The sequence below is a fragment of the Glossina fuscipes genome, unplaced genomic scaffold, assembly GCF_014805625.2.
Source record: "Glossina fuscipes isolate IAEA_lab_2018 unplaced genomic scaffold, Yale_Gfus_2 2, whole genome shotgun sequence".
NCBI lineage: Eukaryota > Metazoa > Arthropoda > Insecta > Diptera > Glossinidae > Glossina > Glossina fuscipes.
In genome coordinates, this window is record NW_023998416.1 from 15,285,073 (window position 1) to 15,301,481 (window position 16,409).

Below are 16,409 nucleotides of genomic sequence, written 5' to 3' on the forward strand. Positions count from 1 at the left end.
ATATATATATATATATATATATATATGCGTGTATATGTTATACATATATATATTTTGGTATTTTCATTGGTATGTGCGTATAGCTGTGTATAGGTGTACATAGTAGTAAATGGTTGTTATAATTTTGTTGATTTTCACTTTTCGCATAATTGTTTATTAATGATTTTAAACAAGCGTTCGGGATAATGTTTGCGTGAGGGTTAAAGTCGTGAAGGTAGAATGGAAGTAGAATAGAAGGGAAAGGGATTGATTTTATTTAAGATTTCGGCTTGTTCTACTTAAATATTCTGTATACCATTTATTATGGATATTATTACCCATGAAATTGACAGTGATTGTTGTAATGCTTTTTGTCACACGTCCTCTATGCATTGGGATGAATTTATTTATTTGTATTATTTAATTTTTTTCTTTATATGATTGCAAGTGTTTGTTAACGACTTTGATAATTATTGTTATTTTTATATATATATATATATATATATGTGTTATTAGCTGCGTTGAAAGAAGACTACCGAGTCGATGTTGATAGAAATTAGGTTAAATTTCAGGAAAATTCAAGCCGACTACGTTTGAATTTTCTTCCCTTTTCTGTTTTATTTACGAGCCATGTGAAACTTACAGCGATAACAGCTTGACTGCGCCATCGCCGAAGGATGAGGTGAGAAGGATTTGCAAGCGACTCTAACAAACGAGACAAAAGCTATTAAAAGTGTTTCTGTCTGTTTTCGGCCAAAGAACTGATATAGAAGATTAAATTCGAGAATGTCGATCGTCATGAATCATATTTTTAAGGTAAATGGGTGTCGCAAGCAAAGTCTCCATTTAAAAATATACTTGAAGTTAGGCTATAACGAGATAATTTTCCCATTTTCTAAACTCATGTTGAGAAGGAGGCAAAAATAATTTACTGTTTCATGGAAAAAATTTTGAGGTCGTGTGATTTAACCAGATAGACGCTTGCGATCGGAATGAGAGTTCCAAAGCGTAAAGACCAACATATTTTACAATCTTTTAACGACCAAAGTCAGAGCTTTTGTAGCCATGTGATGATCTGAGACATTACTTCAATTTAAAATAAGTAAAGCCATTATAATCAGCAGCGGATAATTACTATATACTTAATAGCATTGTATATTGTTGGGGTGACATATCCAATCCGGACAGTTTTTAATAGCGTTATAGTAAATCTCATCAAAATGTCGCAAATGTTGGGATCTGTAGGTTGAACAAACATTCAAAGGACAGATGGACAGACAGGTAGAAAAGCATAGATTGAGTCGGGAAGTGATTCTGAATTGATCGATATGATGAAAGCATGGATCTATCTCAAGTCTGTCTGGTTGTTATATGTGTCATTTTACTCATAATATGAAATAATTTAAATGAAAGTATTTGATTAAACTTTGTTTATAATTTGAAAATTGCGTGGACATATTCAAATTCAATGCGTTTATTAAATAATTTCTTAAAAGTAATCGTAATTTGTAATTCAAGAGATAATTTTTGTATAGATCTCGAAGCAGTTGCTGACTGCTTTTCTTTTAATTTTCTAATCTCAAGTCGACTCTGCAGCTTTTCACTTATATATACTAAGAACTCTTCTTCTTTACTCTTGTATATCTGTATACATGTACGCATTCATACAATTCGCTATTATTAAACTCTATAAATATAAATGTTTATCGTTTCGTATATATATATGTATATATATATATATATCTATATTTATGTCTGTATCCGTGAGTGTGTGTTTATGAGTGTTTATGTGTATACGTATATATATTTTTCTTTTCGTTTTACTAAAAACCCTGCTTAATTGTTTGATTAACTCTATAAAAATCTACTTGTCAACATTAACTTCATCGGAGTAGTAAATAATAGTAAATTGAATAACAATAAACCTGTAACGGCATATGTGTACAAAATTAATCAGCAATTTTTGGTTCCTGCGCCCACCACTAACACCAATACTATGGAAGATACTTGCCCAGGATATTTAAATATAACTACATATATATATATGTGTGTGTACTTTCGAACAACTATCCTTACAAAGAGATAGAGAAACGGAGTACATTTTGTAATATTTTTGAATATATCGTGGAAGTGTGGATTGGATTCTTCCATTAAAAGCTAAAATAACATTTCCCAGTATGGACATAACCGATACTTTTTTTGAATGACTGCTACGCAGAAAAACTCTCGCAATTGCTTAGATTAAGCTGAATATGGTAAATTACTAGTAACTAATTTAATCTACACATAGAAAAGAAAGAAAAGAAGAAAAAAATGATATTCGACTGTGATCGCTCTACGAAAAAACTAAATTTCCTTACTATATAAAATTGCGGGGGGTTCAATGGCTGATTTCCATTTCCATTTTTGTAGAATATATAGGATAGGGATAATGAGCAAAAAAACCAAGTAGTCACAGGCTGCCAGTTCATGTTCGACCGTAGACATGTCCTTTAACTAATTTGGCGGAATTGTGCACGAACTTCGTGGAGGAATACTTGCCACAGCTATTACATAAACTGGCAGCCAGACAGACAAAAGGACACACATTCTTAGATGCAGTCCGTGTGTGATATTGATCACAAACACATTAAAATATTCAGTTGTCGTTGCCAATTGCTTCAATTTTTGTACAAAAATTTCGCTCATAGAATACATGGAAATTTTTATAGTTTTACATTGTGCAGTTCGCGAGCAATAAGCGCAAAACCAATTTCATTACGGTGTCTGAAGCTTTTTTCTGGATATTGCAAAAGTTTTGATAAATTAGATCAACTTCCAGCGTTCGGTGGTGGGTATAAAAACAGTCAGATAATCCTTTAGCTAATATTGACATGAAATCCTCTTCAAATAAATATAGTTCAAGCACCTAAAAGTTGTATAATCCAAATCGATCTGTTTAATAAAAACATGAGCTTTAAGTGTCGAGAATTCGTATACGGTTTTAATTCGTGGTGGATAATATCACTGCGGCCGTCAATCATACCGTAAATAATTTTGAATTTTTTCATTTGCTTTTAATTACGAAAATAATTATTTAATTGAATAAATATAAAGTAGGGAAAGAGGAAAATATAAAATGAAAAGAGATTACTTTTCCTACCATAAACTAACAAATAATTGACATCACCATATACGTGCGATACACATATGTACATAATTTCAAACTCATAATAATATTTATACAAAACACCAACACTTTGAAACGAGAAACGAGAAACGAGTCTTGCTAAGGAGTCTATTTTACAACTTAACGGTACCTGGGCATCTCTTATAAAATAATGCATAAATTTTCTTGAAAATTCATCAGTTTAACAACAAATAAATTAAATCTAATGTCATAGACAGTATACTTAATGCGATAAGATTGGGTTTTAACCTCCAGCAGTCGTTGAGTATCTCTTTACTATGATCAGGTTTCCCAAAGATATCATCCGATTCGTTATCGTTAGTCTTATCCACAAGTGATTTTTGCTCCGATAACGTTATTTCATTGATTTGTGATTTAAAATCTATATAAAAAGGAAAGAGACAAATAAATTGATTTTAATATCAAATACGGAAAATATACGAATATAGGAAAAGATAGGGGATTCGTATTAAAGAAATTCTTCAAATGTATTCAAATGTACTTAGACAAGTCTTTCTATTCTTTATGGCACTATCATTTAGTAATGAGCGATTAATCACTACTTTATGCTTTAAGTTGTTTGTATTTTTTTTGGAAGTCTTACTTAACTTGAACAAACAAATTGAAAAATACGCCTAAATATTACAAAAAATACAAAATTTTTTGTAATATTAGTTTGGGGAAAAAGAAATCCATTATTTTTTCGGTAGATGGCTGCACTGATAGATTTCTCGTAAAGTATCGATCAAACAATTTCAGATTTAAGCTCGTTGGAAACGTGACATTTCGCAGTAAAAAAAATTCTTTTGCTGTTTTTTGTTTGGTGCATTCAGTTGTGAGTTACAGCGTGTTAAAAATGAAAGTGAACAAAGAGAAAATTCGGTACATTTTACAGTTTTTCTTTGACAAAGGCGAAAATGCAAGCCAGGCGGCTAAAATTGTGAATGGTGTTTATGGTTCCGATACTGTAACAGCCAATTATGTGCAATTTTGGTTTCGTAGATTCCGTTCAGGAATTTTTGATGTTAAAGATGCACCTCGCACAGGGAGGCCGGTCGTCGAAAATGTCGATAAAATCGGTGAAATGAACGAAGTTGACCGGCATATTAGCAGTCGTAGCATCGCCCAAGAGCTAAAAATCGACCATAAAACAGTTTTAAACCATTTACACAAAGCTGGATTCAAAAAGAAGCTCGATGTTTGGGTGCCACACCAATTAACAGAAAAAAACATGATGGATCGAATTTCCATCTGCGAAGCCTTGGCCAAACGGAATGAGAGAGACCCATTTCTTAAACGGATGGTGACTGGAGATGAGAAATGGATCACATACGATAACCCTGTGCGAAAACGATCGTGGTCAAAGAGCGGTGAAGCACCTCAAACGGCCAGGAAGGTTTTGCTATGCATTTGGTGGGACTGGAAGGGGATTATTTATTATGAGTTGCTTCCATATGGCCAAACGCTAAATTCTGATCTCTACTGTCAACAACTGGACCGTTTGAAGATACCGATTGACCAGAAACGGCCAGAATTGTCATCTACAGTGACTCGCCAGAAACTTCGGGAGCTTGGTTGGGAAGTTTTAATGCATCCGCCATACAGTCCGGACTTGGCACCAAGCGATGATCATCTTTTTCTTGCATTGCAAAATTTCTTTAATGATAAAAAATTGGAATCTAGGGAGGATTGTGAAAATCGACTACTAGAGTTTTTTGCAAATAGAGATCAGGACTTCTATGAGAGAGGCATTTTGAAATTACCATTAAAATGGCAACAAATCATACAACAAAACGGTGCATATTTGACCCAAATCGGACAATCCGAAGAATGTTAAATAAACTCCTGAAGTTCATATAAAAATAATGGATTTCTCTTTCCCCAAACTAATATTTTTTTCTTCTTTTTTTCTCTCTAAGTCATAACAGAATCCGTGAGCAGTTCTATTTAAGCGTCCAAATTCACTGCTGACTCGAATATCTTCGTAGATATTTAGGACCTCATAAGAGGAGTTCTTCACAAGTGCATGATTCTATATAAAATATAGTGAATTATCATCCTTCTGTCTGTCTGGCCGCTCTCTACATTCATTGACTGTTTTGGGTGAAAAGCTGAATCTTTGCATTAATCGAACGGAAATTTGGCATATTTGTGTCTTTGTAGCTACCGCAAATTGGATAGAGTAAATGATGCTAATCAGGCCTTGGATATCACTATGGATATAGGCGGCCAAGTTGTCTTTCCTAAATTCCTACCTAAGTGGTAAAATATGGGGGACTTTAAAAAGGTGTTCATATATATATGACACGCTGCTGGTCAGAAAGCGAAAAAGATAGGAATGAGTGCCAGCAGTCTCTTCAATGTGTCGCCAATTGGTAATTGTTATGCCTTTATCGACTGATCGGACTAACCGGACTTGAAAAAACAATAAAAAAAACCGAATTTGCCTTCGTTGTAATTGGTAGAAAATTGTGAACCGCGAGCTTCTTCAAGCTGGGCTAAGTATTGATAACACTCTTTGCTTTCAACAAAACATCCGGAATTTGTCAATAGTAAGGTCCTTGTTATCTTCAATCATGACACAAATAAATCATTCACATCTTTAAGGACACGGGCAAAAGTTTAGAGAACTTATTCTCTTTATAGCCCTGACTTTGCCTCGTCTAACTGTTATACGTTCCGCTTTTTGCAGAACTCTTTTAAGGATACAAAGTCAACTTTAAATGAAATCAATTGAAAATCATTTGTTTTAGATTAACAACCATATAACGGTTCCGCCAAAAACGTATTAATCAAAATTGCATATCATTAGCTTAAATAAGATCAATTTAGAATATAAGAAAGTGAGCATAAATTCTGGCGAAAGTGTATATATTCGTACTTTGCCAGTTCTGCAGTATTAATGCGTCTTACACGGGTCTTGCATTATGAAAAGGAATGTGCCGTCCTGCTGATAAATTGCTGTACAATGCCCTTTCGGGTATTGCTTATACACTGAGCGTAATCTTTTATATTATTATTAAAGGCAAAAGGTAGATGAGCATGTTCTGTAGCAAAAAAGTTACAAATTTCGTCCACATTGTAGCGCTTACAAGTAGATAAGATAGTACTTTTTTTTAATATATATTTGTTCTTAGTGGATTAGTGACAGACAGACACAAACACACACACGCACGCAAACACTAGATTTTTTCATTTATACTAACTTTTTTCTGAACGTGATAAATCCGCACTGTATCCATTATCCATTCGGTTCAGATCTGTATTGAAATTTCCATATTGAATCGTTGTCGGTGGATATGATACTGAAAAGATATATTTTTGAAAAAACAAAGCTAATTAATCTTTTATGTTAAAGTATTACAGAGAAAATTGTCATTGCATTCATTGTCTATGAAATGAATGCAAGGAAAATATGTTATATGAAGACAGTTCAGGAAACATTATAACGATACGCTATTAAATACGTATGAGCGAGGAGTTCCATTGTTAAGATATTTTTATTCTGCAGTCAATTAATTGAATCAATATGTCAGCTGCAATAAATACGATAAGAGTTTGTTTTGAAAACAAAAATATGTTGTAGTTTGATATGTCACTACACATAAAATTGTTGCATAGGCGTACATTATGCATACGTATGTAAAGATAAATGAATGTTTTGAAAACAATATGACAGCAAAAACATTCACACACACCCATAAAAGTAATTTGTTTTTCCTCTTTATTTAGCTTATTATTGAAATTATTTCTATATTTGGGCGTATTAACGCACACACACACATCATTACTATTACCATTATTATTATATAATTATTATTATTATGTAAAACCATATATAAACAGGATATGTATGTTATGTATGCAGGCATATGTACATGTGGATGAAATTTCAAATTATGTTTTTATAGCTATGACTAGTATGACAAATTTAATTGCTGTTAAATTTGTAACACGAATACCTAGTTACACATAGTTTAAATCGATAATCAATTTGAAATTTTCAATTAACTCGATATCAAAATCGAGGAATTTAAGGGCAAAGTAAAATAATAATAATAATAAAGTATTGAACAATTTTTGTTTCAAATATACGCCATTTATAGCGAATAGGAAAAGGGAAATATTTCCTTTATTAATATTCGCGAACATTACGCTGACTTCAAGAGTTCTCGATCGTGTCTAGTATTGGCTTGTGATCGGAATAACAAAATATTGAACATAAATTATTTAAGTGCTTGTAATCGTTTAAAGAAGCTTTGGGATAAGCTTAATAGAAAAAACCATTAAACATCATTCAATCATTCAAGCCACAAAAGTATGTAAAATTTCTAGAATCAGTGCTAGGCTGCATCTGACTAGACTGTCTCATTAAGTCCTTGCGTAAATGTTCGAACGACTGGAAGTGAGAGGAGCTAATACGATTGATTATGAAATTAATTAAGAAAACGTGACCTGCAAACGGTACGATTTTCAAGTCAAACTTCAACAAAAATAGACGTAGAGTAGGATTATGCAAGATACTGCCCAACCAATCCATTAGTTCAATTAGAAATCGTCGACTTTTGAACGATAGTTTAGATGAAGTGAATTTTAATTAAGCTCAGGCTTTTATCAATCCTTGAAAGTGAAGGTGTAACCAAAATCTTCTTATTTTTCTAACCCGATAAAATATTTGCACGTGTTGTGCGGCCCTCCAAGCGAGGATGGAAGGATGACTCCATCCTCCATCATCGCGCACTATATACATCTAAGTATTTACAAAAGGGGGTAAATGATTGTTGTGTTACTTATGCATAGATCTTGTTTCGGCTTAAGGAAGCTACGAAAGGTTAGTAGATTCCGACAGATGGCCCTATAGGTTAACTTCTGTGTTATTGGATTGATTGTAAGTAATAATTTAAATTTAACGTTGACTTCCTTAAAATAATTAAACGATATTACAATGTAATTATTTTGAAGCTTGCAAGGTTGCAAGTCGGCAAAACTACCACGTACGTTGTTGTTCTGAATTGTGGAGCTATTCCTGCTCAATGTCAGACCTCATTTGATGAATAAGGCTAAGCCGAGGAAATTTGAATGAAAAAGATGATACTCGTGATACGCCTGTGTGTCTTTTGATAATCAAAGATTTCTTCGTTAAACGATTTTTGTTGGGTAGACTCGATGATATAAGGACGGAAGTAAGGCAATGGATTTTAATTTTCACCTAAAGCTTATATGAAGCATTTTGTTTCAAGTGTAACCTAGTTACGTAATATACCTACGATGCGTACACGTTATGTCATGATGAGCTCATCGGAGATTTAATGATAATCAGTAACAAAAAATGTCTCAGCTTTTTGTTTTCTCATTTCATTTTACTCATCGTTTTATTTTTTAAACGTTAAAATAAAATGTAAGATAACATCCATCGTGATGAAGACCAATCGATAATGTCTTAATTGGGCGCCTTTTATTCATTGTGTGTGGCCATAGCTCAGCTCATATTGGGGTTTTTGTGAAAATTTTCGTTAAAGTCACGTGCACAACAACTGCAAAGACAAACTCGCTCTGCATTCGTGCACAACAAAAAGCAAACTTTTTACTTTACTCGAAAAATTTTATTGGTAACGTGGCAGCAATGGGAAAGAGTAGAGTTTGAGCTACTCCGTAGCTGAAATATGGAACAAAACATTAATCTAGACATTCATACACACTCAACTGAAATACAAAATCACAACGATATATATATATATATATATATATATATATAATATGTACGTATGAGGTAAAAAGTATTTAATACGCTCGCGGTACACTCGGTCTAAGGAGTTGTGTGCTGCGAAGCTGAAGCATCAAGAGAACAATAAAGTTAATATCACGTAACATTACGTAATTACGTGACCGTCTTAACTTTAAATTTAATACAACAACAACATATTTATTATGGTGGCAAATTCTTCACTTGCAGCACTAACGCTCTAATGCTCTCCATTGATGATGGTTTGTGTGTACATATCGAGCCAGCGACGCTTTATACAAACTTTGCATTATTCTCCGCTGTACTTAAACAATGAATGCATTTCAGCATATTAAAGCCTTCCATTTTTCTATTTCGAATGCAAACACTGATTTGTTTGGATAGCACATACACACAGACACACACACACAAATACTATAAAAAAATAAGAAAAGAAAATGTTCAACTTTTCTTACAATCAACTACGACAGATAAATAGCCTTAAGAAGGAAATTGAAGTGAAGAGTGAACTTTTTCCCACAAATAAAAACATTGCCAACACACACATACACATATATATATATATATATATATACTCGTTCACCGGTAAATACACTTTCTTGTGCCGAGCAATATTTTTCCTTTTGAGTGTCTTTGTAGGTGTGTTGGTGCGTGCCATTGTCTTTTCGGTCACGTAAAATAGCCAAAGGACTTGTTATTACCAATTATTCCCAATTTTTATGTGTTGGCGCATTAAATTTCAATGCGGTTTATATTTGTAAAGGCAAAATGATATGTCAATGCAGTTTACGTCTATTATGTCAATATTGCAATATCCGCTGCACAGCATACGTTCACATATTGTTAAAGTTTGCCAATAGTATTGTATGTGGTAGCAATCGAAATACAGTTTCAAAATTGGATATCTCAGATGCCATTGTGCGACTTACTGCCTCTTAAATATTATGAACGAGAATTCGGATGAAGTAGATTTGTACTACTGGCGGGACAAATAGGATCACAATCCCAGAGAATTCAAACTATTTTTATATTAAAGTTACAAACAATTTTTAACGCTTACGGAAAGTTTTGCGATTTCCATTCCAGTCATAGCATTAGACTTTTCACAAGTAACTTTCACTCATTTGACTTATGACTGCACTCCGGACGAGTATAAGAATTTAGTGACGTTTTATTCCTCGTATCTGTTAATATTCTTAATATTATTATCTTCCCATGTCCAGTGGATCCATTATAACCAATCTATTAGACTTGCAAAGTTATGGGTATACCTTAAAAGCGTTTTCCAAAGGTCAGCAGGCTAATGTTATTTACACCGAATCCACTAGGGCTTTTGTTAGAATGAACCATGACTTGCTTATCTTTAGCTTTGGTTTATATGGCTTTTACGATATTTTGTGTACGTACATCACTGTACTTACAATAATACTAGAAAGATTGTAGTTTCGTCTGCATTCCCATAGGATAATCATCTTGGAATTTTACTCTTTGTTCTATTGATATTATACGCATATAATCTACGGGCTACGTATTTTAATGTAAGCTAATGATGTCGCTTTCATTTGGCATAAAAATAGATCGTCTAGAGCAAGATTTAGAAACCTTAGTGACTTGAAGCAAGCTAGATTCCATGTCTCTTAATCCTAGTAAATGTAAAAATTGTCATTTTTTGAAAAAGCTTGCATGTATGGATTACACATAATGCACATAGGCAGACCTTTGAGGACGTGTTCCACAGATTTCGTTTTGTGTTTGATATCAAATTGCGTTTCGACCTAAAGCCACCTGAACTGTGGGACTTGTCAAAAGGTGGCCTTATGACTTTAATGACCCTTATATAACAAAAGCTCTATTCATTGTGTTGGTCAAGGTATCAATGCAATAATACACTTTCCAAATTATGATATTGAAGAGAGAATCTTTCAAAAATATTTTCCTATTTTTGCCTTACACGGGCTTGGATGGAGCCACCCTTGTTTTCTTCCTCCATATGTTAACCGCTTCAAGTTGATTTATTTTCTAATCCGTTATTAGTAAAGGTTTGCACCTGGGATCAGTCTTTTGGTTGCTTTGGCAAACGGAGTAACCGAGTCACCAGTTTTTTTTTTGTAAAACTAATTTTAATATCTTGCGGCGAGTATCGAGGCACTATATACCAATTACGTTAATTTACCGTTCTATCACTTTAACTATTTGGTGCTTAACCCCATTTATGTTGCTTGTAAGAACATTAATGATTATTATCCTTTATTCGCCTTTTCTGGTTAGGTTAACTGAATCAAAATGTTAATAATCCACTCAACATATAATGTTAATTAAACTACTTTTCATAAAGTAATTATATAAATAAAGGTTGAATACGTATGTATGAATGAATTTACGTCTTTTTTTATTATTGTTAATCAAATAGATATTGTGTATTTAAATTTAAGCAACGTAACACTAACTGCAACTTTAAGATTCTTTGTATATTGCAAGTGGTATAACACGAATGAATGAATAAATAAATAAATAAAATGTATATATACAATGTATCCGTACCTAATATACGATTGCTTGATTCCTCTATAAATTATACTCTCATGCATTCATTAAACTATTCATAGATTTCCTCCATTCCTACTTCGTTTGGTGGGCGTAACAAATTTCCTAGAAATACTGAAGGACAGAACTCGCAAAGCCTGATATGATGCTTATTGATCTGTTGCTTATTAAATTTCTTGCTTTGAATATATTTCTCAACCTGCTCTGCTAATGGTTTAAATAACAGAAATTTCTATGGATATGAAGTCGTCTACGATCGAAAATTTCCTATAAATTTATCACTATTACTTTATGTAATTTATTTGAAGACAGAACGAAGACTCATTGGGACCGATATAAATCATATATCAAACCCACAGTTTTACACAATTTGGAAGTAGTTGTCATACAATTAAGAAGATCCCCTTCTGTCTCTGAGCACAGAGATGATTTCATTTCTTACTCTGATGTAAGTACAACATTATTCTGCTCTTCTCGTAACTATCGTTACAAAATATTTCTATATAGAAAATTTACGCTTTTCACGCAATTTTACTTAAACACATTCGAATCATATAATGCTGTCGGCAAAAAATGCACACACAAATAAACAGACAAGCATTTATTTGTCCCATTGTATCGTAAATAAAAAGAACCTGTTAACTATTGAGCACGCCACAGGCATCAATAAGGGAATCCAATCGAATTAAAGCGATTCTATTAACACATACACACACTAACAACAAAACACAACAAACAAAAAAAATCATTGAGAAGACTTTAGCAGCAAAATGTCTTTCATCAAAAAAAAAAAAAAATTCCCTAATAAAAGCTTAGCGTACATATAAAAATTGAAAATGTGAACTATTAGCCTTAAACCACGAATTTAAATGAATGCGAAACGTTATATAAATGATAAAAGTTCCTAAGGATATAAACACACTTATACATGATGAAAATGAAATATAATAATAACACCGGTAGTGCAACAACTGTTAGCTAAAAGCGCAGTCAATAGAATTTGTACGCACAAAAAAGATATAGATGTGGAAATACATAATAATAAGTACCTATACTTCAACGTACAACTTATGCTACTTTGTATGCGCTTTCCTCTCTGTCTCTCTCTCTCTTTTCAATTTAATTATTTATGTGAACAATTTTATGAAGGTTCGCCTGCTGTGACTCTACGCACATCTGTTTAGTTGTGTAACTTCAATTTAATTTGTCTCAACTTAAGTTTTCTACCACAATTGCAGTTTAGGTTTCCTTTTAACTTTCTGGGTTTCCTTTCTCTTCACATTGTTACATTACAATGCATATAACAAACGTTCGCCGTTGGGATTATCGAAAGCGTAGAGAAAGACATGAACATTATTTCTCTTCCTTGCTTAAGCGGTTTTCAAATGAAAACATATAAAAAAAAAAATGAAGAAGAAGAACCTTGAAGTTGAAATTGAAAGTTGTTGCGCGAATCTTGGTTATTCCCATTTTTCAAATAATTTCCTTCTCAATTATCAAGGTGACAGACAATGGATATAGATTGCTTTCAATTTGAATTTAAAGATGTGCCGTACAAGTGTTTGCGACACATGTTCTTTCTCTTCGAATTTCTTTTACTTTCTTAGCTTTTCTGATCAATCACATCAAAATTATGTCAACTTTTAGGTTTAATTTGTCGAATTATTTCGCGAAAATAAATGATGTATGGAAAGTTGGTTCAAAAATATGATATGTGTTCGAATTATAAGAATGCTAGACCGCCCTAATTCCATTGATGAACGTAACAGGTGATAAATGTACAAGAATCTCGTGGCAAATAAGCAAACACATAAGAGAGAGAGAGAGAAACTTGCCGTCGCTTCTTATCCATCTAAGTCCATGTTTAACAAAATTCCCGCTTTACCTTATCATGAGTCGTGGCATTCAATTCGATTTGATATATTCGGACATTCGCACCGAAGATCCATATAAAATATAAGTAAAACATTTATTCCTATCTACCAATGAATTTTTGTAATGTTCTATCCGCACAACCTGGAGGGCACGCGTGGGCAGTTGATAGTTGATCAAATGAACTTTCAGTTACACCGGTATCATATTGGTGATATAGCCCAGTGTGTCTAGATGCAACATATATTAAAGTAAAAATGATATATCGGGCCCACCATTATTTACCATAACACACTAGGCTTAATGCGATTATTCAAAGTGATGCGGCGTATCGAAGTGCTTAACAGCGTTCGCGTTCGGGCCAAAACACTTTGGTGTATCAAATTTCATCAAAATATTTCACAAAAATTGTCGCCTATAATACCTACACCAAAAAGTGATGTGGGGTATAAAAGTATATACTTAACCTTACACGCTATATATATATAGAAAGGATTTAAGAGATAGGTAAACACCCGATAGCCATTCATATTTTGCGATGTATTCTGTTAGATTTTCTCCTAATTCCGTACATTTCTGCATATAACGTACTTTCTAAGTAGGTTTTTCTTATTCAGTACCGTAACTTGTAAGTTGTGTTTGCAGTAGTACAAGAAAGAGACTTCAGTATCACATTTTGAATCGTTCCAAGCACGTGCGTTTGTCCATCCGTAGTTAATGTTCTTCTAGCGAAGATACCGATTTTAAACAGTAGTATTGCAAGTAGGTTGCTAATAGACGTGGGCTCAATCAGTTAAAGAGCACGTCCACAGAAGAGCACAAAATGCGAAAATCCCTGCAACAAAATGGAATTTCATCTGATTACTCATATGTGTGTACAAGAGATACAACAATAAAAATTTCCACATATGTTTAAAGGATGATATTACAGTGCCGGTAGAAAAATTAAAAAATCCACCACGCCGAAGCCATATTATAGGTTTTTTCTCGCCTTTTTTTCAGCTTTTCCCTCTTTTTTCATAGAGTAGGTGGGTGCACATTGTAAATTCGGTCGCAGCCAATTTGTTTCAATTTCAAAAAGTTCTTTTTGATATTTTTTATAATTGTAAACGAACATGATCCCTTAGCTACAGCAAATTAAACTCTAACCTTAACATGTTAAACTTACTAACACAACTTAAGCCTTCAAACCATATTTAAATTGTTGAAATTGTAAATTTTCTGTACTTATACACTGCTGCCATACCACATATGTAATTAACAATAATATTTTACTTTTGAGAGAATTAAAAGTCTTGCAGCTGCTACATTGGGCTTTCCTTCTAGGGTATAAATTTAGTTGTAAGTTAATTATTAAAATGAATAAAATAAATACATAAATAATAAATAACTTGGTTTCAAAGCAACGATTGCAGTTGGTATGTAGAAAATAGAAAATGATGAAAACTTACCATACAACCTGATAATACCATCAGTCTCGCCCCGCGGATTTTTGGCAACACATTTGTATATGCCATCATCAGAACTGCTAACGTTAATTATAGTCAGCTTCATATGAGTTTTGTACACCGGTACGCCAATGCTAGACTCAACTCTGAAAAGACCCAATTCATTATTAAACGCAAGAGAAATTATCTCATGCTCCGAGTTTATCCAATTTCATTTCAGAAACGGTTTAAGATCAATGAAGTTTAACTTTCACTTACTTGAATTTACCGGAATCGTGTATAATTGGTCCCTCTCCCCGTGTCCAATAATTCAGTGACGTAGGGTGAGCTTCGGTTAAACATTCGATTGTCACATTGAAACCTTCCGGCGCGCCCACTAATTGATGTGGTATTGTTAACATAGGTGGAACTAAAAAGCAAAGAGAACTGATGCTATATTTTTTGTGCAGAATTATTATTATTAAATAGTATTAAAATAAAGCGAACAACAATGACTGTTGCTTAGCGACGAAACGTAACGACGGCAAACGTCAACCTCAATATAAATCTGCAAGCAACAACTTCCAATGGTCAAGCCCAATTTTAAGCTAACATCTTTATTCTTGCGACCAGAACAATGTTTATGAAAGACATAACATTGAGGGATAGAGTGACAGACAGACAGACAGACATGTTTGCACATTCTTACAATTAGATGGTGATCCAGAATATATATACACTATGGCGTCTCTGTAGGTTTCTTCGCGATATTGCAAACAATGTCACAACATGTTGTCTATGTCCCTATATTGTCTATGTCTATGCTTGGAAAGTCATCTTGGCGAAGAACAACGCCTTAATAATTAATAATGCATAATTGGGCTGATATCCTGGTCCGATCAGAAAACTACCTTCCATGTTCGAATGTTCTTCCTTGTATTTTTTCTTTAAAGATTTCATATGGGATCAGGCATGGGCAACCTCCAGGTCGTGACGTCGTGGAGCCCGGCCCACTGCATTTAATATTTTAATTAATTTGATTTGTTCACGTATAGCGATACTGCAAAGGGATTATATCTGCGTTCATTGTCGGCTCAGCTGTGCAGCTATCAAATGTGAAATGTCTTAAGTATTTCTTTCTTTAGTTTGCTTTTCATTAGGCCGTAAAATGGGGATCGGTGATAAATACCGCATTTTTTACAATAGTTGGAAGTTTTTTGGCCCATTGATGAAAGAACATGGCTACCGCTGGGCTAGACCGCGCCCCTCTTGCTGCGTCTACGAAAGGTCGAAAGATTGACACGGTAAACAGTGTGATTGGACACAAACATCCAACTTTCAAAATGGTGAATAAACAGACCAAAGGGAAGGTGCGTACTCCGTCCACAATCACATATATAAAAATGAGAAAAGGTGATATTTTTCAATCCGTAACAAGTAATGGCATAAGATTTTGTTCGTCTAAAACTTCACTAAACAAAGTGTGAAATACAGCGTAAATCCGATCAAAATTCTTTTTATTGCAATGCAGCAAACGGCTTGATCGGCCAATGGAAATGCATTAATTTATTAAGCCTTTGACGCTTTGATAATAAAAGTACCGGGGCCGGTTTATGGTTCTCGATATCGAGTGAACTCGATCGTAGTTTATATATGTTACTTGCGATCGAACAAT

The 16,409-nt window shown here is 33.6% G+C and overlaps 1 protein-coding gene across 2 annotated transcripts in view; it reads right to left on the minus strand.

Moving 5' to 3' along the window:
• Positions 1 to 755: 755 nt before the first annotated feature.
• Positions 756 to 16,409, minus strand: part of LOC119634033 (neurotrimin) — a 79,696-nt gene continuing 64,042 nt past the window's right edge. For both annotated transcript variants that reach the window (XM_038027941.1, XM_038027940.1), the window contains exons 7-10: positions 15,014 to 15,164; positions 14,759 to 14,901; positions 6,355 to 6,453; positions 756 to 3,530 (exon numbers count right to left, since the gene is read on the minus strand). In XM_038027941.1, coding sequence (XP_037883869.1) covers positions 3,325 to 3,530; positions 6,355 to 6,453; positions 14,759 to 14,901; positions 15,014 to 15,164 — 599 coding nt within the window. In that variant the 3' untranslated portion in view covers positions 756 to 3,324. The remainder of the gene's footprint in view (positions 3,531 to 6,354; positions 6,454 to 14,758; positions 14,902 to 15,013; positions 15,165 to 16,409) is intronic.